The sequence below is a fragment of the Leucopleurus acutus genome (genome assembly GCF_964270905.1).
Source record: "Leucopleurus acutus genome assembly, chromosome: 3".
NCBI classification, from domain to species: domain Eukaryota; kingdom Metazoa; phylum Chordata; class Mammalia; order Artiodactyla; family Delphinidae; genus Leucopleurus; species Leucopleurus acutus.
In genome coordinates this window covers 9,398,929-9,421,774 of record NC_139145.1, presented here as the reverse complement: position 1 = coordinate 9,421,774, position 22,846 = coordinate 9,398,929, and the positions used below count along the sequence as shown (strand labels likewise).

Sequence of the window (22,846 nt, the reverse complement as noted above, 5' to 3'; positions counted from 1 at the left end):
AGCACTCACTGTCCACCAAAGAGTTGCATTCCCAGAAGGGCAAAGACGACGATGAACAGGAAAAGGAGGAACAACAGGCTGATGATGGATTTCATGGAGTTGAGAAGAGAGACGACCAGGTTCCTGAGAGATGCCCAGTACCTGCCAACAGAGGCCAGGGTTTGGGGGTGGGGGTGGGGGTCAGGCTGGGCCAGGGTGGCAGCAGCTAAGCCCACCTTCCCAACATGGTGGAGGTGACCCCACCCTGGCCCCCACCCCCATTCCCATCGGGATGCCAGGGAACCCCAAAGACTTACTTTGTGACTTTGAAAATACGCAATAACCTGAGGGCTCGTAACACACTGATTCCAAAGGATGTGCCGGGTTTTATGACGGCCCAGATGACCTCAAAGATGCTTCCGATGATGACCTAGAACAGAGGACCCCGTCTTATGTCCAGGCTCCTTGCAAACGTGCCCTGGGTCTGAACCTTGCAGGAACCCAATCCAACTCCCACCCTCAAACAGAATCAGGGTGAGGGTCTCAGACCCCTCTCATCCCTTCTGTTTTTTAACTTATTAAGAGCTGATGAGCACAAAGAATTACAAGGCGAATGCCCACGAAAGCACCACCTATGTCGAGAAATAAGACATGTCAGCAGCCTGAAAGCCTCCAGGGACCCCTAGACATTGGCCACCTCCTTGAATTTTATGCTAACCGTTTCCTTTAACCATTTGCATTTAAAAAATTGAGGCGGAATTCACGTAACATAAAATTAACCGGAAAGGTTCACTCAACATAGGGCACAATGCAGTGGCCTTGAGTACATTCACCATGTTGTATAACCATCACCCCCCTCTAGTTCCGAAACATTTCCAATCACCCCCCAAGAAGACCCCGGACCCATGAGCAGCCACTTCCCATCCCCCTCTTCCCAGCCCCTGGCAACCACTAATCTACTTCCTGTCACTGGAGATTTGCCTGTTCTGGACATTTCCTATAAATGGAATTATGTAATATGTGCCCTTTTATTTTATGTCTGGCTTCTTTCGCTTATCATCATGTTTTCGAGGTCTCTGCCTTTTGAAAGCACTCAAGGATCCTCCGTAATCCGTATAGCTTAGTTTCACCCATCTGAACTTTCACGAGCAGAATCGTGCCGTATGGACTGGTTTTGTCAGTGCCTTGCTTCCTTCTGTGCAGTATTATGTCGCTGATGGGTGTGGCTGTTTTTGCTTGCCTCTCATTGGTGCAGAGAATTTCATGATGTGGCTAGGCCACAACTTTATCCACTCTATTGCAAAGGAATATTTGGGCCGTTTGGTCTGGCACTAGCGAGGCTGCTCAGGACATTCTTGTATGTGTCTCCTGGGCATCTGTGTGAGTTTCTCTAGGGTGAATCCCTAGCCGTGGAATCGCCAGGTCAATCCTACTTTCCAAAAAGGGTCCACAAATTTCCCCTCCCACTAGCAGTGGTTGAGGAGGGCTCTAGGGGCTCTGTATCCTTGCTGAAGTTGGGATTGTCCTTTCATTCCTTTTGCATTCAGCAGAGTCTCTCATATCCAGGGGCGATCCTACTTCTCTCTTTTGGATGTCCCCAGGTGTCAGCCATTCTAAGCTAGAGCTGGAGAACTGAAATCCTTAGAAACCAGACCACTTACCCCACAATCAAAACAGTTGAAGGAAGAGTGGAAGTAAGGCCGCGTCCCAAGCCCGTACATTTTTATAAACATTTCGGACATAAAGAGTCCTAAGAAAATGAATTCTGCATAGTCTAGAAGGGAGAGGGGGGAAAACAGAGGAGGTTAGATCTGTGGAGGGGAGGTTCCAGATGGCTCTGACATTCCTGTTAATTGCAACCGTGGCTGGTGGGTTCCTGGGTGCTTACTATATATTTTTTTAAAAAGTTAATTAATGAATTAAAAAAAATTTAAATTGAAGTATAGTTGATTTATAATGTTTCAGGTATACAGCAAAGTGATTTAGTTATATATACATATATATATATTCTTTTTCATATTCTTTTCCATTATGGGTTATTACAAGATATTGAATATAGTTCCCTGTGTTATACAGTAGGTCCTCGTTGTTTATTTTATGCATCTTACTACGTTTTTAAAACGAATAAATGAATGAATTAACTAACTGACTAACAGCTAACTGACTAATTGGATAACTAACAAAGTGGTTCCATGATGCCAGCATGTCATAATCTAAGAATTATGACTAAACCACTTTTATCTGTCTGACTTCCAAAGGAATAAGAGAAACAGAAATCATGACAGTGTCCTATTTGTCATCCTTGTGTTGGCGACTTAGTTGGAGGCCACAGGCAACTAACCTAAGGCATGGCTTTTCTCCGAACCTTGAAAACTCATTTACGTCCCTTGGAAATCCTGTCTTGCTGATGTCTGAAAGTCGTGAGGCAAGACAAAGCCTTTTGTTTTTTGGTGAGAAAGCATAATGGTGCAAATACCTTGGGGAGAGGTAACTCATGGTTATTGGTTTGCTCCAGCAAAGAAATGTTTAATAGCAGTCCCTTTTCTGAGACGGCTTTCTTGGTGGGGTAGGAAGTTGAGGGGTCAGGAAGGGCATGAGTAGTCACCTACTGGAGGGGAAGGAGAGGTAAGGAGGAATTCTGAGGGGAGGAAAGCATACAGAAAGGGAAGACAGAGGACCCAAACCTCCAAGAATTCCATTTTGGTCACATAGCTAACTCTGTTGGAAGGTCAAGGGTATTGGTTATATCATTCTTTTTTTTTAGTAGTATAAGATTTTTTTCTAGTTCTTTGTGATTTTACTTTCTTTTTCTTTTTTTTTTGGCTGTACCACGCAGCTTGTGGGATCTTAGCTCCCCCAATCAGGCGTTGAACCCGGGCCCTCGGCAGTGAAACCGCAGAGTCCTAACCACTGGACCACCAGGGAATTCCCTGTTATATCATTCTTTTAAGAGGTGGTTTGAACTGACGGTTAAGGTCTTTCCCACTCATTCCTGATGGAAACTTTCCCTTAGTTTTAGGACTCCAGGGAGCTCCTAGTGTCTGAGGGAAACTCTAGGGTCTCCAGGGCCCCTGAGACCAAAATCTCAGCAAGGGAAATCTGTCCATAACATCTGGTGTATTCCAAAAACCACCAGAAGAAACTCTGGGACAACTTACGAGTTTCCAAGATACCTGTTCCCCAGTTACCATGGAAATATGATAGCTGGTGATGCACAAGACCTGAGAGAATTACTTATCTGTAGCACTAGGGGATCTGGAAGAACTTACAGGGTCATCAAATCCAATTTCCACCAAGTACAGAAGAGGAATTTGAGACCCAGAGAAACAACTACACTTCATTGATTCCAAGACACATATTTTTGTTCACATTTTGACATCTCCGAAACTGGGGTGTATCTTAAAATTGGCATGTCCTAGTTTAGATGGCAGCATTGTTTTATTTCTTAGTGGCACATAAAATAAAAATAAAAGAGTGCCTTATAATTGAAGATGTGTTTGATTGATGGACAATGGTAAGAGCTTGTCCAAGGTCACACGGAGAGTTAGGGGCAGGGCAGGCATCAAGAACCCAGGTTACCTGGTAATCAGGGCAGGGATGTACCATCAGATACAGCTTGGACTCTGGGTTCAAATCCTGGCTACATCACTAACTAGCTGTGTGACTCTGGGCAAGTTGCTTAACCTCTCTGTGTTGCAGTTTTCTCAACTGGAAATTGATAATTAAAGGACGTTTACAGACACAGAGGCCCCAGGCAGGAAGTCCCAACCCCCTGTTCCTGAACCAGGACAGACAGAGCAAGGTGATTAGTGGGGAGAATATGGGAGATTAAAAATAGGCTATCAGAGGAGGTTAAGACAAAAAGTAAATAGTCCTCATTTATAAGTGACTCCAGGGGGACTAAATGCAATTACTAAGGTTGGAACTAGGTCAGGGCTCTCGGAAGGAGAACTGGCCCCTGGGGAATGTCCTGGGGGGGGGGGCGTTCAGCCAACGTGACTGGGAACAATGAGGGTTACAAGGAGACAATGACATGGACCAGGCTCCCAGGCCTCTCTAGGCTGAAGACTCAACTTCTCCAACGGTTGTCTGGGTTAATCTGAACCAGGTCAGAAGGGTAGAGAATCTACAGACCTAAGTCAGACAAGCCAGTAGATGTAGGAGGAGGGCAGCCAGCAGGAAAACAGGTTTTGGGGAGTCTTCATTCGGGGCCCATAAGCCAGAGCCAAGGTATCCACTTGCCTTCCTTACTGTCCAGCCATTACTCTTGTTGATTCCTAAGAGCTCTTTACTTTTTAAATCCTGCTCAGAGGTCTCCCCACCTTTCACTGCTTCTTTTCCCCCAACCTGGTCATCAGTTTTGATACTATCTCATATTAATTCCTGAAGTCTGGGAATAGGCCCAGAAGGGCAAAGCCTTGGAAATCCTGGTACTCACTGAGGGAGCGAGATGTTTTCACACTTGTTAGAGAGTATCTTCTAGGAATGAATCCCAGACATAAGGAAGTCAAAAAGGACAGGAGATGAAAGGGGAAAGAAGCAGAAGGTTTGAAAGAAAAGGGAAGAAGCAGAGAGTCAGAAATGAGAATAGAAAATGGGTACAACACACAGGTCACTTTTTTTATCTCTAATGTGCCCCCATCTCTCAACCATAAATTATTTGATTCCCAGAGATGCACCTAGAAATCACATGTATGTTTCTGTCTCTATCTGGCTGTCTTGCAGTCTCCGACTGTCTCTGTCTCTCTTCCAAGGCACCCCTATGTGCCTTTCTTAGAAAGTGATCATGGAAGTCTCTGGTGGCCTAAAGTCCAGCGTCCAGCTCAGGCCCAAAGAAATAGGGTTCTGTCATGGTTGCAGCAGCAACATCAGCCCCAAGTTGAGTGGTAGACATGGCCAAATGAAAGGACAAAGTCCATGAGGACCAAAGAAGGAACACATACCATCAGAGAAAGAGAACTGGAAAAAGGGTGTGAGGAAGGGATCAGGGAGCCAGTGGGGGTGGGGCCAGGAGGTACTCACAGAGGAAGTCGGAGAGCCACTCGGGCTGGTTGTAATGAACGATAGCGACACACAGCGTGTTGAGGGCTACCAGACTGAGCACAGTCCAGTAGAAGGCCTGAGTTTTGACCATGCGGCGGATGTAGAAACGCATCCTCCTCTCCTTTTTGTGAAAAAAGGTTGAGTTCTCCAGCTTGGCACTTTTAATGCTGGCTCGGGCGAAGGGAGACCCTGCCAGGGAAAGGATGGAGAATGTCAAGGTGTTCCTGCAGAGGAAATTAGCCGATGCATGGCCCAGGCACGGATTGTGGCCAGGGAATCCATTAGCCTCCCAAGCAAGGAAGCCCCTGGGAACCATCATGACCTATGGGCTTAGCTTTCCAGAGATGGAGCTTATGAGAAGGGGATGCCCCTGAAAATAACAGTATTGGAAATAACCAATGATTGCTCAGGATGTCAACGGGGAGGCTGATGGCTCTTCATCGCTGGAGCCAACTTTCTGTATCTTCCTCTCCTGGCCATGTCTGATGACTCTGGGGGGTCATGCCACAGGGTGGGATAAGGTAGGAGCCTCTGCTCAGGACTCCCAGTGCAGAGGCAGGTAGCAGAACTGCATGGACCATACTTGGAAAGCCTCCAGGAGGAGGTGTGGATAGGATCCTAGTTTTCCATGGATATGTCACTTTAGAAATAATCACCAAAGAATGAGCCAGCTGTGCCCACTGCCTACGTATATTTTTGCTCCTAAGCATTTACAAGGTACCTGCTGTGCCAGGCTCTGTCCCAGGTGTTCCAGATACACGTTAACAGAGTCCTGCACTCTTGGGACTGATACTCCAGCGGGGGAGACGGAGAGCAAGGATACTATAATCAATAGTAAATTAATAGTGTGATGGGGGACTTCCCTGGTGGTCCAGTGGCTAAGGCTCCACACTCCCAATGCAGGGGGCCCGGCTGTGTTCCCTGATCAGGGAACCAGATCCCACATGCTGCAACTAAGAGTTCACATGCCACAACTAAAGATCCTGCGTGCTGCAAATAAGACCTGGCACAGCCAAATAAATAAATAAATATTAAAAAAAATAGTGTGATGGAAGGTGAAAAGTGCTTTGGAAAAAAGAGAAAGTAGAGCAAAATAAGGGGACTGGGGCCCCCAGGAGGGACCACTGGGCAGGCGGCAGTACTAAATCCAGTGGTTAAGGTGAAGGGGTTGGCCTGAGTTACCTTAGTATCTTAGGTACCTTATGCAGCAGAGATAGCAAGTGCAAAGGCCCTGAGGCAGGAATGTGCCTGCCTGACATACTGTGGGAGCAGCATAAAGAGAACAGTGTGGCTGGCGTGGAGTGGCTCAGGTGGGAAAAGGGAAGAGGTGAGGGCAGGGAGGAGACTGGGCAGGTTGTGAAGGGCCTTGGGGGCTGTGGGGAGAACTTGGGCTTTTGTTTTGAGTGAGGTGGGAGCCATGGAGGGTTTGAGCAGAGGAGGGACGTGAGCTGACTGGGGTTCACAGGTGCCTCCTGGCTGCTGTGGGGGGCAAAGACTGTGGAAGGCAAGGGCAGGAGCAGGGAGGAGGTGACGGCTCTAGTCCAGGCAAATGATAATGGGGCTACCACTCCATAGTGGCTGAGAAGGAAGAAGAGTGGGCAGATTTGGGATGTATTGTTTAAGGTAGATTTCGACATTTGCTGATGGACCAAGTGTGGGTGGAAGAGAGAGGGAGAAGCCAAGGTTTTTGGCCTGAGCCCCGGGAGGGATAGGAGGGAGGTTCAGAGCTCAGTTTTGGATAGATTGATTTTACCTTCTAAAATACCTCCTCTTGTGGGACTTCCCTGGTGGCGCAGTGGAAAAGAATCCGCCTGCCAATGCAGGGGACACAGGTTCGAGCCCTGGTCTGGGAAGATCCCACATGCCGCGGAGCAACTAAGCCCATGCGCCACAATTACTGAAGCCCGTGTGCCTAGAGCCCGTGCTCCGCAACAAGAGAAGCCACCGCGATGAGAAGCCCGCACACCACAACGAAGAGCAGCCCCTGCTCGCTGCAACTAGAGAAAGCCCGCGCGCAGCAACGAAGACCCAACACAGCCAAAAATAAATTAAAAAAAAAATCAAAACTTCCTCTTGAAAATCTTCCATTGCATTCATTTGTGTATTGTTCTTCATTGGTTCATTCATTCTTTCATTTATTCATTAGTGTGCTCATTCGTTCATTTATTTGTGCATTCATTCATTTGTTCACTCATTGGTATGTCATTCATTCATTCATTCTTTCTTTCATCATTTGTCCATTCATTAGTGCATCCAGGAATTCACCAATTTGTTGCTTCATTCATCATTTATTCACACATTCATTCATCCATCCTCCCATCCATTATTCATTTGTTCATCCATCCATCCATCCATTCATTCATTTGTTCATTTATACCTTCATCCATCAACCACTTCATCAACCTCATCACACCAGCCAGGCATGGGACACGTAAAACATCTCTCAGGATGCCACTTGCTATTAGCAGAATTCTAAACAGAGGCTGGGAGTTGGCACCCCAGGGGCCATACTGGTTCATCCCGGGTTTGTGAAATTTAAAATTACTGGTCTACATTTAAAAACTGGGAGATTTTCCATAAAAATATGGATTTCAGCTTCTCATGAATGAAAATAACAGCTGACATGTTTTGAACATTTAGAAGGCACTGCGGGGGAGGCATTTTACACAGTAAGCTCCTCGTCACAACCTTAGGAAGTAGGGACCGTCATTAACACCATTTTACACCCTGAGCAAACAGAGACTGAGGGGAGTCCAGTAACTGGCTAAGAAGTGTCGAGTTAGTTCAGAGCCTGTGCTCTCGGCCACCATGCTGCACTCACTCCTGGAACATGTGGCCGTGAGGAAGGGACCACATTCCTGCCCAGCAGCAGCTGGCCGGGTCCAGTGGCTGGATCCTCCCCTCATGTCCATCACCTGCCTGACCCCATGGGCACTGGGAACCCTAGGGTGGCTCTTCACACCCCTTCCCAGTTGGGACATTTCTGGTCCTTATGGCTCCCAAAGATGTGCCCAGACCCACAGGCATCCACAAGCCTTGGCAATCATACCAGGCAGGAGGCCCCTTACCCCAGCTCCTGCTGGAGCCACATGGAAACCTGGCTCCATCACCAGCAGGCAAGTGACCTTGGGCAGATGACCTCGGACAAGTCACCTTGCATCCTGGGACTCCAGTGCCTTCCACCTCACAGGGCCGTTGGGAGAAATCAATGAGTTAATATCCCCTAGCATGACGCTGACACATCATGCTCATTGGTAAGATTAAAATCTCTTACTACAACCCTAAGAGCTGAAATCAAGACCCGTTCACATACCAACGCCTGGAGGAAGTCTTTCCTGATCACAGGGCCTGGAGACACATCCCACAATAGGCATCCCGCTCATCAGGAATGGAGAGGAAAGTGAATATTAACTAAACACCTACTGCATGCCAGGCCGTGTGCCAGCTCTGTACTGTCTCCTCTACTTATTGCATTTCGTACTTGCTCTGACCCATGCTCCCTTTTTCTGTACACTCTTGTCTATACTTTTCCTCTGTGGTCTGGAACTGTAATTGCAGGCAATCCTTAGATTTAAAAAATAATTTTAATAAGCTATTTTATGAAACCCCATATATCTAAGATATCAATTTCAATGTGGAATCGATATAGAAATATATTAAAGAGATATTTTACACTCTTTTTTTTTTTGTACTATGTATTCCAAATCTAATGCGTTAGTATGAAGCACATTTCAGTTCAGATCAGCTACATTCAAGGAGTCAAGAGCCAGAGGCGACCAGTCCTGGTCAGGAATGTTCCACGGTGAGGACAGCAGTATGGCACTACCAAGGCTGAATCTTGGGATTTGGGGCAATTTATAGGCTCTTCAATTTCTCTGTTTAAATTGAAATAGGTGCTTCCCAAATTGTGGGTTGAACTGTCCTTCAAAGAGATGTGTGGAAGTCCCTAACCCCTGGTACCCGTGCATATGACTTTAGTTGGAAATAGGGTCTTTGGAGATGACATCAAGTTAAGATGAGGTCAGACTCGATTAGAGTGAGCCCTAGATCCAATGACTGGTATCCTTATAAGAGGAGAAGAGACACGGAGACACACAGGAAAAGACCATGTGACGACAGAGGCAGAAATTGGAGTGAGGCAAGTAAAAGCCCAAGAGAGCCCAGGATTGCCGACAACACCAGAAGCGAAGAGAAAAGCGTGGGGGCAGATTCTCCCCTAAAGTCTTCAGAGGCAGCACGGCCCTGCCAACTTCTTGATCTCCGTTTGGACTTCTTGCCTCCAGAGCTGTGAGAGAATACACTTCTGTTGTTTTAAGCCACCCAGTTCATGGTACTCTGTGACAGCAGCCCTAGCAAACGAATACAGCCCACACTGAGCTTATACCCTTAAAACCATCTAAATGGAATCTGATTTTCCTAAAGAACCTGTGTTGTGATGGCAGATTCCACCCATGGCTCAGTTCTTCCTAACAATGACTCAAGGTCCATATTTCAACAGTCAGTTGATCAACTCTACATGAGACCGTTTTATAATGTGTTTATCAAATGAGCTGACAGCACAGTAGAATCATCAGTTACATAAAGCTGCATTTACTAGGGTACAACATGAGGGCAAATGTTACACAGTTCCTGCCTGACTTTGAAACACATTATTATTATTATTATTTTACATAAATAAATAAAGGTAAAGGCATTTCCTTGTCAGAACCCTGGAATTTCAGAGGTCTCTTTCAGGATTGTTTAGGAAGCCCCTGCTAGCATAGGGGCCCCTTCCTGTGGGTTTTTGATCTATCAGGCAAGGGAGCTGGCTTTAACTGGGTTTGCCTGGAGCAAACCTGTCCTGGGAGAACAAGCCACTGGCCTGTGTCTTGGATCCATCTACAAAGTTGAAAGTCACCTTCTTTCTTAACAGAGGTGCTATGGGACAGCGTTGGCACTTATTCAGTGTGACAGCTTTCAACTTCGGTTTATCATCTTCCTTTTATCACACATTTATCAAATGTCAGCCTTGAATCTGGGTTCTCCAAGTAGCAAGTTTTCTCATGTCAGCCGCAAATTCGAGCCCTAGGGTCTCCCACAGACAAACCCTCTGTGAATCTATCATGGCTTCCTGGATCATCCCCACTTCCCCCGGCGTTAGGAGCTGAACCGTGTCCCACAGATTCATATGTTGAAGTTCTAACCAACCCCCACCCTGCCCCCGGGATCTCCGAATGTGACTGTATTTGGAGAGAGGGCCTTTCAAGAGGTAATTAAATTAAAATGAGATCATTAGGGTGGGCCTTAATCCTCCATGACTGGCGTTCTTATAAGAAGAGGAGATTAGGACACAGACACACATGGAGGAAAGACCACACACATGGAGGAAAGACCACACACATGGAGGAAAGACCACGTGAAGATACAGAGGAAAACAACCATCTATGAACCAAGGAGAAAGGCCACACCAGAAACCAACCCTGCCAACACCTTGATCCTGGACTTCCAGCCTCCAGGACTATGAGAAAGTAAGTTTCTGTTTTGAAAAAAGAAGTCACCCAGTCTGTGCTATTTTATTATGGTGACCCCAGTGAACTAATAACACTCTCCCCATTGCACGTGAAGCCCAGTTAAAAAACGCCTCCTTCACGAAGCTTTCTTTGCTTTTCCACCAGACAAATTCCTTCCTGCCTTGTATAGCTATTAGACTCCTTATAATTAGTCTCTGTTGCTTTTAAGTAACTTTAAACTTACCTAATTACTTTTCTGATTTCAAAAGTAATGCCTGTCACTAATCCATCCATTCCAGGAACAATGTCATGGAGAAAGTGAAAATCCTTTGCAATCCCTCCAGTTTCCACATCTTTAAGTACCTCTCACACTTCTTAATTTTGTTTTAAAAATGGGACCACACATTTTACATTTTGTTGTACAACTTGCTTTTTTTCACCAAAAAATATATTTCAGACATCTTTCCATGCCATAGCAACTCCATCCTTTTTCCTGGCAGCAGAGTATTCAATTGTATATAAATACTGTAATTTCTTTAACAATCTCCCTATTTGGGGGCACACGGGTTGTTTCTGGTTTTTACTTTTTTGAATGCCAGAAACAGTGCTGCTGAGAAGAGGTTGGTACATAGATCTTTTGCATATGTGAAGAAATGTTTTGAAGCAGAAATTCTAGGTCAAAGAATATAAACATCAATAATTAAATAATGCCAAACCATACATCACAAACACTGCAACCTACATTCCTGACAATGGCATATGGCTATGCCCACTTCTCCTCATCGTTGCCAACACTGGGTGGTATCACTTTTTCATCTTTTTTAGAAGGACTGATGAAAAATAATATCTCCCTGTTAATTAAGAACAGGTACCCAATCTTATCCATAGAGGAGATCTTGGGTACCCTATTTTTTTCAGTGCCTGACATTTAATAAATGTGGTATAGACAAAAAATATTTGCCTATCAAAATATAACAAAACAGATTAGAAGAATGGAAGCAACCTAAAGGGGAAAAGATGTTGGACAGATGTAATGGATCAAATTCACAGAGCATTGATGGGGCATTCCAATGCCTGAATTTGCTGGAAGGAGAGAAACAGATGTATCCACAAGTGGAAACAGGACTTGTTCATCATTACGAGGAAAAGAGTGTTTGGGCTAGAAATTAAAAATGCAAATGAAAACAAGCTTTAAGGTATCATTACAAACCGACTTATCTGGGAAAGGAAATTAAACGGGTAATAGGCAATGGCCGGTGTGGGAGAATCCGTGAGTGTCTGAATACTTGGCAGGTTTATAAATGGGTTCAGTGTTCTTGAAACTCAGAATGGCTCTGTGAATAATGAGTTGAAAACCTGTTAATATCTTTGATCCTATAATTATCCCCAAGGAAATCCACCCAAAGGGTGGGGGGAGTCATTGTACGTAAATGTTCCCAGCAGTGCTCCTCGTAAGGGCAAAAATTGGAAACAACTCAAACACCATATAATAAAGCCACGCTGAGCAAACCATAGTATAGCCACCCTCTGGAGTGTGGGACAGTGACGGAAATCATTTTGAAACTCAGCAGTAAGCTTATAAGCTAGGGGTGAATGAAAAAAGCAGAGTATGAAGTAGTTGGTACCTGGGGATTAGAAACACGCGTATATTTTTATTTTTATTTTTTGGCCGTGCCTCAAGGCTTGTGGAATCTTAGTTCCCCAACCGGAGATCGAACCCGTGCACCCTGCAGTGGAAGCGCCGAGTCCTAACCACTGCACCGCCAGGGAAGTCCCAGAAACACGTGTATATTTTGAATTCCCTCCTCCCTCCCTCCTTCTCTCATTCTTGCCTCTATGCTCCATATACCCCATCAGCCTTAATGCCTTCTCCCCTCAGAGTCTTGTCTTATTTCCTCTGCCTGGAAGCTCCCCCACCCACTCTTCATAACTGGAATTTTTATTTTATTTTATTTTTGCTGTACTCGTGCAGCTTTCGGGATCTTAGTTCCCTGACCAGGGATTGAACCCATACCCTGGGCAGTGAAAGCACAGAGTCCTAACCACTGGACTGCCAGGGAATTCCCTTCATAATCGGAATGTTAAAAAACCCATTTCAAAAGATAGTAGAGTCTCCTTGGGAAAGATTGAAAGCAACACAGTCTCCAACAAGAGGGGTGAGAAGGAAAGAAGTCAATGTCCTCTCCCACCTCAAACGCTGCCCTTGGAGATAACCAACAGCAACAGCCTGAGCACAGCCTTCTCTCTGCTGTCACTGCCATGGTGAACTCCTACGCACCCTTCAGTTCTCATTGTCAGTGTCACCTCCTCTGGGAAGCCCTCCCTGACCACACTCCCCTCTTCCAGAGCAGGCTGAGCGCGGGGCATCTCCTCTGAAGTGCTGTTATCATTACAGGTTTATTTGTGTAATGACCTGTTTAATATCTATTTTCTGCCCTGGACGGCAAGATCCACATGGGTGGGGATTTGGTCTCTGTCTTGTTCACAATTGGGCACTTAATAAATGTAGCCCCTCAATGAGAACTAATGAACAATAATAATATTATTCATAAATAATTAATGAACAATAATATTAGCCAATATCATGGGGACCTTATTCTCTGCCACATGTTGTTCTAAATGTTCCATGTGGATGATTATTCTTCTTCTTTTGGCCGCGCCACGTGGCATGTGGGATCTTAGTTCCCCGACCGGGGATGGAACCTGTGCTCCCTGCAGTGGAAGTGCGGAGTCTCAACCACTGGACTGTCGGGGGGAGTCCCTATATGTAGATTATTTAGTTTTATTTCTCCTCCCAATAATATGAAAAGACATGCTCTGTTGTTATTCTCATAATCATGTCATCTGCCCCAGGACACAGGTGGGAAGAAGCAGAATCAAGACCCAGATCTAGGCAGCCCGGTGCCCCAAGCTCTCACACTCCATCTCGAGGGCGATCAGTAATAAACGACTGCCAGGCGGCAGCAGGAGGACTTACCCACGGAGGCAATGTCGGCCAGCTGGTCCTCAGCTTCCTCGGGGTTGAGCAGGTCTGTCTTGCTTTTCTTTATGGTGGCTCTCCGCAGAGCTCCAACAATGGAAACATGGCAAGAGAAAAAGACGTTACCCTTTTTGCTACAAAAATGACATCGACTGAGTGTGTCCTTGGGTGCTGGGCTCTACCAGGGACTTTCTATGTGTGGTTGGATCTTACCCACGTGGTGGTCTGGTTTGGTGGAAAGTAAGAGCGTGCGCATTTCACAGATGTGGAGACAGAGGCTTAGGGAGGGTACATGACTTTGCCCAAGGGGTAAAGATGAGAACCAAGTCCCGTTCAGTCTGACTCGAAGTCTGGGCTCTCAGCTATCATTTTCCCTCTAGGAGCCCTGGGATTGGATATGTAGTGACTCCTATGAAAACAGCCCACCCCTTAACCTTTAGCACACTTGCTAGGTGGGCTGGGACTGTGGAAGCCCTTCCTCAGTATTTAGGTTCTCCACCCCCAAGAGCTCGCCAGGGGACAGTGAGTACAGGCATATACTTCCAATAAAGTGATTTAGACACCCCCAAGGGTAATCTCTTTCCCTCCCCACAAAATCCATTTTGTAACCTACTGGGATAGGGCCCCAGCTCTTTTCCTTCCTTTTCACTCCTGGTCTCTTCAATCCAAAGTCATTGCTCTGTCTAGACAGCTTTCTAACATGTTGAGACAACTGTCCTTAATAGTAAGCTGGATTCTTGGTGAAATTATTATTATTATTTTTTTGCGGTACGCGGGCCTCTCACTGTTGTGGCCTCTCCCATTGCGGAGCACAGGCTCCGGATGCGCAGGCTCAGCGGCCGTGGCTCACGGGCCCAGCCGCTCCGCGGCATGTGGGATCTTCCCGGACCGGGGCACGAACCCGTGTCCCCTGCATCGGCAGGCGGACACTCAACCACTGCGCCACCAGGGAAGCCCTGAAATTATTATTATTATTTTTTAAATTTAATTCATTTTATTTTTGGCTGTGCTGTGTGGCTTGCGGGATCCTAGTTCCCCAACCACGGATTGAACCCGGGCCACTGCAGTGAAAGCGCCAAGTCCTAACCACTGGACTGCCAGGGAATTCCCATTGGTGAAATTATTATTATTTATTTTACTTAGTGAACACAAGTGGGGCTGACCCCGAGCCAGACGCTGTCCTATGCATTCTATTTGCAATAATTAATATAATTCTCATGAACAATCAACTAAGGTAGGTATGATTATTATCATGCCCATTTGACAGATGGGGAAAATGGAGGCACAAAGCAGAAGTAGCTGGGCACATGGTCAAAGCAGAAAGGGCAGGCAAGAAAGGGAAACCCCGTGTTAAGTTCCTGAAATTCCTCGAGGAAGCAGATTCCCACCATTCCCGTTATCTTCCTGAGCCTGACCTGGTCTTGTGCTTGTTCTTGGCATACGTGGGCCCTGAACATCCATTCCCTGGAAGCCCCTCAGAATGGAGTAGCCTGTCCCCCCAGCCTCGGCTCCTCCTGTGTCCCCTGGGACCCACCCCCACCCCTGGAGCCAGGTTCAGAGCAGTTACCATCAAAGGGATGCCTCTGCTCCCCGTCGGTCTCATCCTCGGCGAGGATCACCTCTTCTGAAGAGGAAGAGCACACAGTTAAGCTCCAGCGTCTGGAGGACTCTCCTGGGGATGGGTTCCCTTGGACCAGGAAGGAGAAGGGTCCTCCTGGCCACTCTACTCTCCCCTTGCTGAGTGACAACTCAATCAGCCAGAAATGTGCTGCTCACTTGCTTCTGACTCCCAGCCCCACTTCAACGATGGTCCTAAAGCCAACATCATCCCTACCTCCTTCAAAATAAAAACCAACCTCCTTACCATAGCCTATAAGATCTTGCCTGATTTGGCCCCCGTCATCTCTCTGTCCTCCTTTTCTCCCACTCTCCACCTTACGCTGCTCCAGCCACACACAGCTTCCCTGCTATGACTCAACTCTACTCCTACCCCTGGGCCTTTGCACTTGCTGTTCCCTCTGCCTGGAAAGCTCTTCCCCTAGACATCCACATGGCTTCCTTTTTCACTTCCTTCAGGTCTCGGCTCAGAGGTCACCTCCTCAGAGAGACCCCTTCTGATCACCCTTCCTTCTCGGACTGTTTTCTGCCTCCTACTCCGTTTTATTTTTCCTCTCAGCATTTGGCAACATCCAACATTATATGTATTTGGTTATTTTCTCCTCTCTCACTAGACTATCAGAGTCCTGCAGGCAGAGACCAAATCTCAGTGCGTACAGCAGTGCCTGGCACACAGCAGGTGTCCCATAAATGTTTAACTAGCTGAACAAATAAACATGGACCTACTGTATGGGAGGCACTGCTCTTCTTAGGTTGACTTAGCTTGGATTACCTTAGAGACTCTTCAAACAGCCTTATGAGGTAGGCACTATCATTATCTCTGTTTAACAGGCAGGGAAACTGAGGCACAGGGAGGTGAGCTGCATTGCTAGGAGGTGGCAGAGTTGGGATCTAACCCAATGTCTGATTTTAAAGCTCTTAAGTGTTATGTATGTCATATCCTGGCTTCATCCCGCTGGATTCTTGTTGCTAAAAACTGGAACTAGCAGTCCAGATCCTCTTTCTCCTCCCATCATGACCCTTCCCTCATCCATCTCCAAACTGCACGCATGACTCTCTGTGTGCTCCGTGGCCTGGGATTTCAATTCCTGAGCCCCAGGATGAAAGGGCCTCACCTGCTTTCGAGATCCACTCCATGTACCCATTGAGTTCTCGTTCAATCTGCTGCTGTCGTCTCAGCTTCAAAAAAGCCCGCCGGTTCTCTACCCGCTCCCTTTCTTTGGCAAACTCCCTGAAGAAGCACAGAAGAGTCAGGTCTGGCCGTTTTAGAAATTTTAGGGAGTCTCTGTGTGTGTATGTTTGGGGATTCAGAATCCCTGGAGGGCAGTGCCTTTCAACAAGAGGAATCAGGTCTTCTGACAGAAGATCAGAATATTACAGGGGTGGGTATTTCTGCCAGCTTCCCGCATTTCCCAACAACTGCACCCAGTTAGAGAAAAAACAAAACAAAACTGTAAACCATGCCATGCCAACCACTGCTGGCTGCATACCCCATTCTCATTCTCTGTACTCCTGGCTAAAGAATAGTTGCATCCCTCTCTTAAATTACGTTAATGACACATGAGCTGAAGATTTCTGCAGCAGCCTCACTTCTGTGATATAGGACTTTTCCAGTTTCCCTTCTTCCTCTTCCTGTCTGGAATGTGAGACGGCTATCTTGTGACCATGAAGCATCCATGAGACTGGAAGCCTCCAAAAGGATGTCAGAGTGGAAAGCTAGAAGACGCTGGGGTCCATCATGGCACCATGGAGCCACCAAACCAGTCCCCAGACTTCTTGTAGTGAGAAAAATGAAACTCACTTACGGTTAAGCTAGAAAAACAATCTTGGGGGTAGGGGACAATGTGTGTCATGAAAATGCATGGTTGATTGTATGCTACGATTTTATATTTGGAAAATAGGGGAGGGGGGAAACCCAACCTATTGTTTCTTTAACAAAATGTAAATTATAGAAATTAAAGCTCTATAGACTTTTCTTGTGTTTTGGGTTGTGGGCCTGAAAATTTTGAGAAAACCTTCCAAGTGAGAGGTCTAAATTACACAGAGGCTTCCCGCCCCCTGGGTGGAGGTAGCTCAGTGCCAGCAGCACAGCTTGGTGAGTGAAGGCTGGGCTGGATTTCACCTCCCATGAGTCCCTTCACTGGGTGCCTCCAGCAGTGCACAACTTATGCACCTGTACATGGCTTGCTGATAACTGTCTAATAACCCAAAGCAATAGAAGAGGCCTATTCTCTGCCTGGAGAATGATGGCCTCTTCCTGGGAAAAAGATGGTGAGGGGGAGTGGGATGGGGGGAGTAGCAGAGACTTACCCAGACAGCACACCCAGCACGAGGTTCAGCATAAAAAAGGAGCCGATGATGATGAGGGGGATGAAGTACAACCAGTTCCAAGTGTTCCCTGAGGCATCGTTGCTCTATGGGGGGGGGGGGTGAGGAAGGAAAGCAGGTGAGCACTGAGTGGGACTCAGGTATGACCTGACAGGTGGAGGAAGGGGGAACTCTTGTTCTCCTGGGACTCTGTCCTCGAATGTCCTTGGCCTGTGGAGTCCTAGAGCTCTGGTAGCCCAGAGAGGGAGAGAGAGCACAGGATCAACCAGTGGGGGAGACTCCAGAGGTACCACTAGAAGGACAAAGCCCCCTCCTAATCATGTAGTCCTCACAGGACCAGAAACCAGCATGAAACTCAGGAGGACTCCACAGATCAAACTCCAGGAGGAGAAGGTAAAAAAGCTCATTGAAATGTAGAAATGAACCCCCAGTTCCCTCCCTTCTCCCCCAAACAGTCATGATGGCAGGGTCTGATAATCAGGTTAAATCACCAAGCCAGACGGCAGGGCCGTGAACCTTTTCCTTAAGTGTCTCCCTCCTCTATTGCCTGCAGCCTCAATGTCAACCACAGAAAAATTCCCAGAAATGCCCAGATCAATTTTCAAGGGGAAGAAGTCCACAAATAGAACATTCTTCTCTGGGAGAACAGAACACTGTGCCAATAAGTGAGAGGAGGGGAAGAAAATCAAGAATAGAGAAAGAAAGAAAGAAAAAAAACCCCCAGCACTTAAAGAGTACTTATTTGTGCTAGACACTCCTCTAAGCATATTACCTACATTGGCTTATTTACTCGTTTAATTCCCATGATGTCCCTATGTTATTGTCATGCACTGAGGAAACAGGCCCAGAAAGACAAAATTGCCAGCATGAGGTCACAGAGCTAGACAGTGGTGGACATGGGATTTGAACCAGGGGGCCAGGACCCAGAGCCTGTGGACTTAATCTCTGTGCTGGGGACGGCTTCTGGTGGTTCATCAGCTCTATGGCATCTGCAGAATGTGTGTGTGTGTATGTGTGTGGGGGGAGGGGCGGGGGGGGGGGGGGGGCAAATGTGGCTTTAAAAGCTCACCTTTAAAAGCACTTTCAGTGCTACTGCTGCCCTGCAGAAAGGCTAAAATGAGAACGACTGACACTGGTGCTGTGAATCTGTGGAGGAACTGGAACTGTCTCATGCTGCCAATGGGAGGGTAACATGGTGTATGAGTTTCTTGTGGCTGTTGTAATAAAGAACCACCAAGTGGGTGGCTTAAAACAACAGAAATTTATTGGTTCGCAGTTCTGGAGGCTAGAAATCCAAGATCAGGGTAGCAGCAGTGTTGGTTCCTTCCGGAGGCTCTGAGGGAGAATATGCCTCTCCCCTGGTATCTGGGGGTTTGCTGACAATCTTTGGTGGTTCTTTGGCTTGTAGATGCATCACCCTGATTTCTGCCTTCATCAACACATGACTTTCTTCCTGAGTGCATGTCTTTCTCTGTGTCCAAATTTCCCCTTTCTATAGGGACACCAGTCATATTGGATTAGGGCCCATCCTAATGACCTTATCTTAACTAATTACTCCTGCAATGATCCCATTTCCAAATAAAGTCACATTCTGAGGTACTAGGAGTTAGGGCTTCAACATGTGCATTTTGGAAGGGACACAATTCAATCCATAATAGATGGTACAACCACTTTGAAAAATGGGTTGGGAATTTCTACTAAAATTAAATCATGCACCTTCACTATGTCATGAACATTACATTCCGGGGATGTTATCCAACAGCAATGTGAACCTGTGTATGCCAAAGACACATGCAAGAATGTTCATAGTGGTGATCTTCATAACAGTTCCAAACTGGAAACCAACTGAACCCTTCTCAACAGGAGGGAAGATAAATGGAATATTGTGCAATGAACGACTGCCATCCACCACGTGAAACTTTACAGACTTGGCATCAAGCAAAAGAAGCCAGACAGAAAAGAGCATATATGTAAGATTCCAATCATGCAAAATACAAAAAACAGGCAAATGAGTTGATGATGTTTCAGGTCCAGATGGAGTATCCTTTGGGGAGGGTAATGACTCTGGAGGGAACACGAGGGGGACCTTCTGGGGCTGAGAAGGTTCTGTTTCCTGATCAATCTGAGTGCTGGTTACACATGTGTGTTCAGTTTGTAAAAATTCATCAAATGTGATCTGTGAAGTGTCCTATATGTGTATTTTACTTGAACCAAGAAAAAGTTTTTTTTTTTTAAAGAAAGTCAACTTTACCTTAAAAAGCAAGGAAATTCTGACACATGCTACAACATGGATGAACCTTGAGGACATTATGCTAAATGAAATAAGCCAGACACAAAAGGACGACAACTGTATGATTCCACCTATATGAGGTTCCCAGAGTTGTCAAGTTCACAGAGACAGAAAGTAGAATGGTGGGCAGGGGCTGGGGGAGGGGGACGGAGGGTTAGTGTTTAACGGGGACAGAGTTACAGTTTTGCAAGATGAAAAAGTTCTGGAGATGGATGGTGGTGACAGCTGCACAACAAAGTGAATGCACTTAATGCCAATGAACTGGACAGCTAAAAATGGTTTAGATGGTAAATGTTAGGTTATGTTTATTTTACCACAATAATTAAAAAAAAAAGAAAACAAACCAACCCAAAAAGCCAACTTCCATGATGGACACAGACAGGTTCAGGGGACAATGAATATGCCAGTCCCCTGCTCACACCCTTGTTCTAACAGAGTTCCAATGCTTTGCTTCTTGGAGGTTCTGGAAGAAAGAAAAGGGTCAGCAGAACAGGGGTGGACAGAAGGCAGGACTGGCTTTGTGCTTTCCCCTCTGATGCTGCTGCTGTGGCTGAGGTCTTTTCGTTACCATTTCTTAGGGCTAACTATAGCCCAGGGAGAGAAAGCCTGCACCGGCCAACAGAAGAAAAAAGTCTGGCTATCTCAGGAAGCAGGTTTGGGATGGAGACGGAGCAGTGGGTGGGTGGGGGAAGAGGGGCAGGACTGAACGGGGAGAAATGGCTGAGGCCCTTGGTACCAAGGCAGCCCCTCCACCCTAGGATCTGCCCACACCCCAGCTCCCTGATATGCTTAGAACCACCTGGCCCCATGATGCTGCCCGGCATAAAAGACACTCACAGTGCCAGGTCCTCAGCCTACTTGAGCTCATTTAATCCTCTCACAAAAGGTGGTATGTAATCCTCCCCATCTTCCCAGGTGAGGAAACCGAGGCACATAGAGGTAAAGTCCCATGCCCAAGGTCCCTGTCGTGGGCTGCATTGTATCCCCCCTAAAAGATATGTTGAGGGACTTCGCTGGAGGTCCAGTGGTTAAGACTCCATGCTCTCAATGCAGGGGGCACAGATTCAATCCCTGGTCAGGGAACTATGATCCCACATGCTGCATGGCACGTCCCACCCCCCCAAAAAAAGATATGTTGAAATCCTAACCTCCAGTACCTTTCAATGTGACCCTATTTGGAAACAGGGTCTTTGCAGCTGCCATTAAGTTAAGAAGAAGTCACGATCGTGGGCCCTAGTCCACTATGACTGGTGTCCTTTTAAGAAGAAGAAGTAACAGGTGAAGACAGGGACACACAGGGGAGAGGACAGCCATGTGACAATGGAGGCAGAGATTGGAGGGACACAGCTGCAAGTCAAGGAGTGCTGAGGGCTGACAGTCACCACCAGAAGTCAGCAAGAGGCAAGAAAGAATTCTACCCAGAGTCTCAGAGGGAGTATAACCCTGCTGACACCTTGATTTTGGACTCTGACCTCTAGAACTGTGAGAGAATACATTTTTGTCGTTTTAAGCCATCCAGTTGTGGTACTTGGTGATGTCAGCCACAGACAAAGAACACAGTAACTGAGCTACTAAATGGCAGAGGTGCCACCTCCGACTCCATCACTTCCAGGCCCTGCTCTCCTGTCATTCTCCCCCTGGATCACTCCAGCCACATGGCCTTCCTATAGCTCCTCAAACGCACCAAGCACAGTCCCACCTCAGGGCCTTTGCACCTATTGCTTCCTCTGCCTGGAATGCTCTTCCCCCAATTTCCTACATGGCTCCCTCACCTCCTTCAGATCTCTGCTCAAAGGCCACTTTCTCGGGCAGGGTTTCCCTGATGGCCTTTTACAGTTGCACCTTCATTTCTAATCTCATTTCCTGCTCTATTTTTCCCTCAGTGCATCTCCTCCTCTATACTTATTTCTCCTGCTCATTGTCTGTCTCCCCACAGTCAATTCCATATGGAGCAGAGACATTGTGCTTTTTTCCCACTGCTATATTCCCTATCACAATGCCAGGCATGCATGCAGTGTCCAATAAATGTTTGTTGAATGACTGAATGAGAGGTGGCTCCCCACACAGCCCACATCCTCCACCCCAAGCTGTGCTCCCTTCTCCCTCCTCTCTCCTTCTTCCCCCTTTGTCTTGATTTTCCCTCCCTGGGAACTGGGGTTCTGTTGCCTGATTTTAGAGATGCTTGTTCTCTTTCCAATCTAGCCCAAATGACTCAGTTCCATGCTGTGGATCCAACAACTCACAGAGAAGAAGCTGGCAGAGGGTTGGGTGCAGTTTTTGATCAGTAGGTGGGCTTCCTGGGGTTTGCTCAGGAGAAAAATGAGAAACATATTTCCCAAGCCGAAACACTGGAGCGTCCTTGGCCGTTCTGTGATAGCACAGAATGTGGGGGACATCAACCTCCCATCCCGGGTCTTACATCCTTTGGCAGTTCAGGTTAAGCGTGGGTGTGCTCATGAGTCTGGATGTGGGAGAAGGGAAATTGCTTGCTTGTCAAAGTCATTAACACCAGAAAGATACACTTGCAAGATCGCCTTGTCTTTCTTCCCAAGGCTCAAACAGTTCCACTGCCTGCAACGCTATTCTTCATTAGTGCTGTCACTAAATATTTCCTGAGATATGGCAAGATGGCCCGTCCCTGTCTCCCTGTGGCTGGCTGAGGGTCATATGATGAGTGCTGGCCAATGAGGAGTGAGTGGAAATACCTAAGTCACTTTTGGACCAGAGCACTGAACTGCCAGTGTGGGACCCTCCAGGGCTTTCTTTCCTTTTGGAATACCAACTGGTAATGTTCTAGGTGCTGGTTGCTCCATTAGCTAGGTCCCAAGTGACTCTGCTGAGTATAGCTCCCTTCTTCCTCACTGCCAACCTGCACTGGACATGTAGCATGAACCAGAAAAGACGTGTGTTGTTAAAATCACAGTGACGTTGGAGAATGTTTGTTACCGCAGCACAACCTAGATTTCCTGATTGATACACCCAGATATTTCCTTGGTTCACTCCTTTATCTCCTTTAGATTTCTCTCAAATATCACTTTCTCATTGACTTTTATATGGCTCTCAGGAGGCAGATGGGGGAAAAGAATGTTTCCTGTATATCTGACAGAGAAATTAAGGTTC

At 46.7% G+C, this 22,846-nt stretch overlaps 1 protein-coding gene across 5 annotated transcripts in view; it reads right to left on the bottom strand.

Annotated features, from left to right (window-relative positions):
• The window catches only part of CACNA1A (calcium voltage-gated channel subunit alpha1 A), a gene marked incomplete at its 5' end in the record, with an annotated part of 237,674 nt that overhangs the window by 87,575 nt on the left and 127,253 nt on the right, over positions 1-22,846 (bottom strand). For all 5 annotated transcript variants that reach the window (XM_082834912.1, XM_082834911.1, XM_082834913.1 and 2 more), the window contains 8 exons: positions 10-141; positions 297-409; positions 1,641-1,753; positions 5,002-5,211; positions 13,489-13,578; positions 15,059-15,115; positions 16,224-16,339; positions 17,419-17,522. In XM_082834912.1, the coding sequence (XP_082691038.1) occupies positions 10-141; positions 297-409; positions 1,641-1,753; positions 5,002-5,211; positions 13,489-13,578; positions 15,059-15,115; positions 16,224-16,339; positions 17,419-17,522 (935 nt within the window). The remainder of the gene's footprint in view (positions 1-9; positions 142-296; positions 410-1,640; positions 1,754-5,001; positions 5,212-13,488; positions 13,579-15,058; positions 15,116-16,223; positions 16,340-17,418; positions 17,523-22,846) is intronic.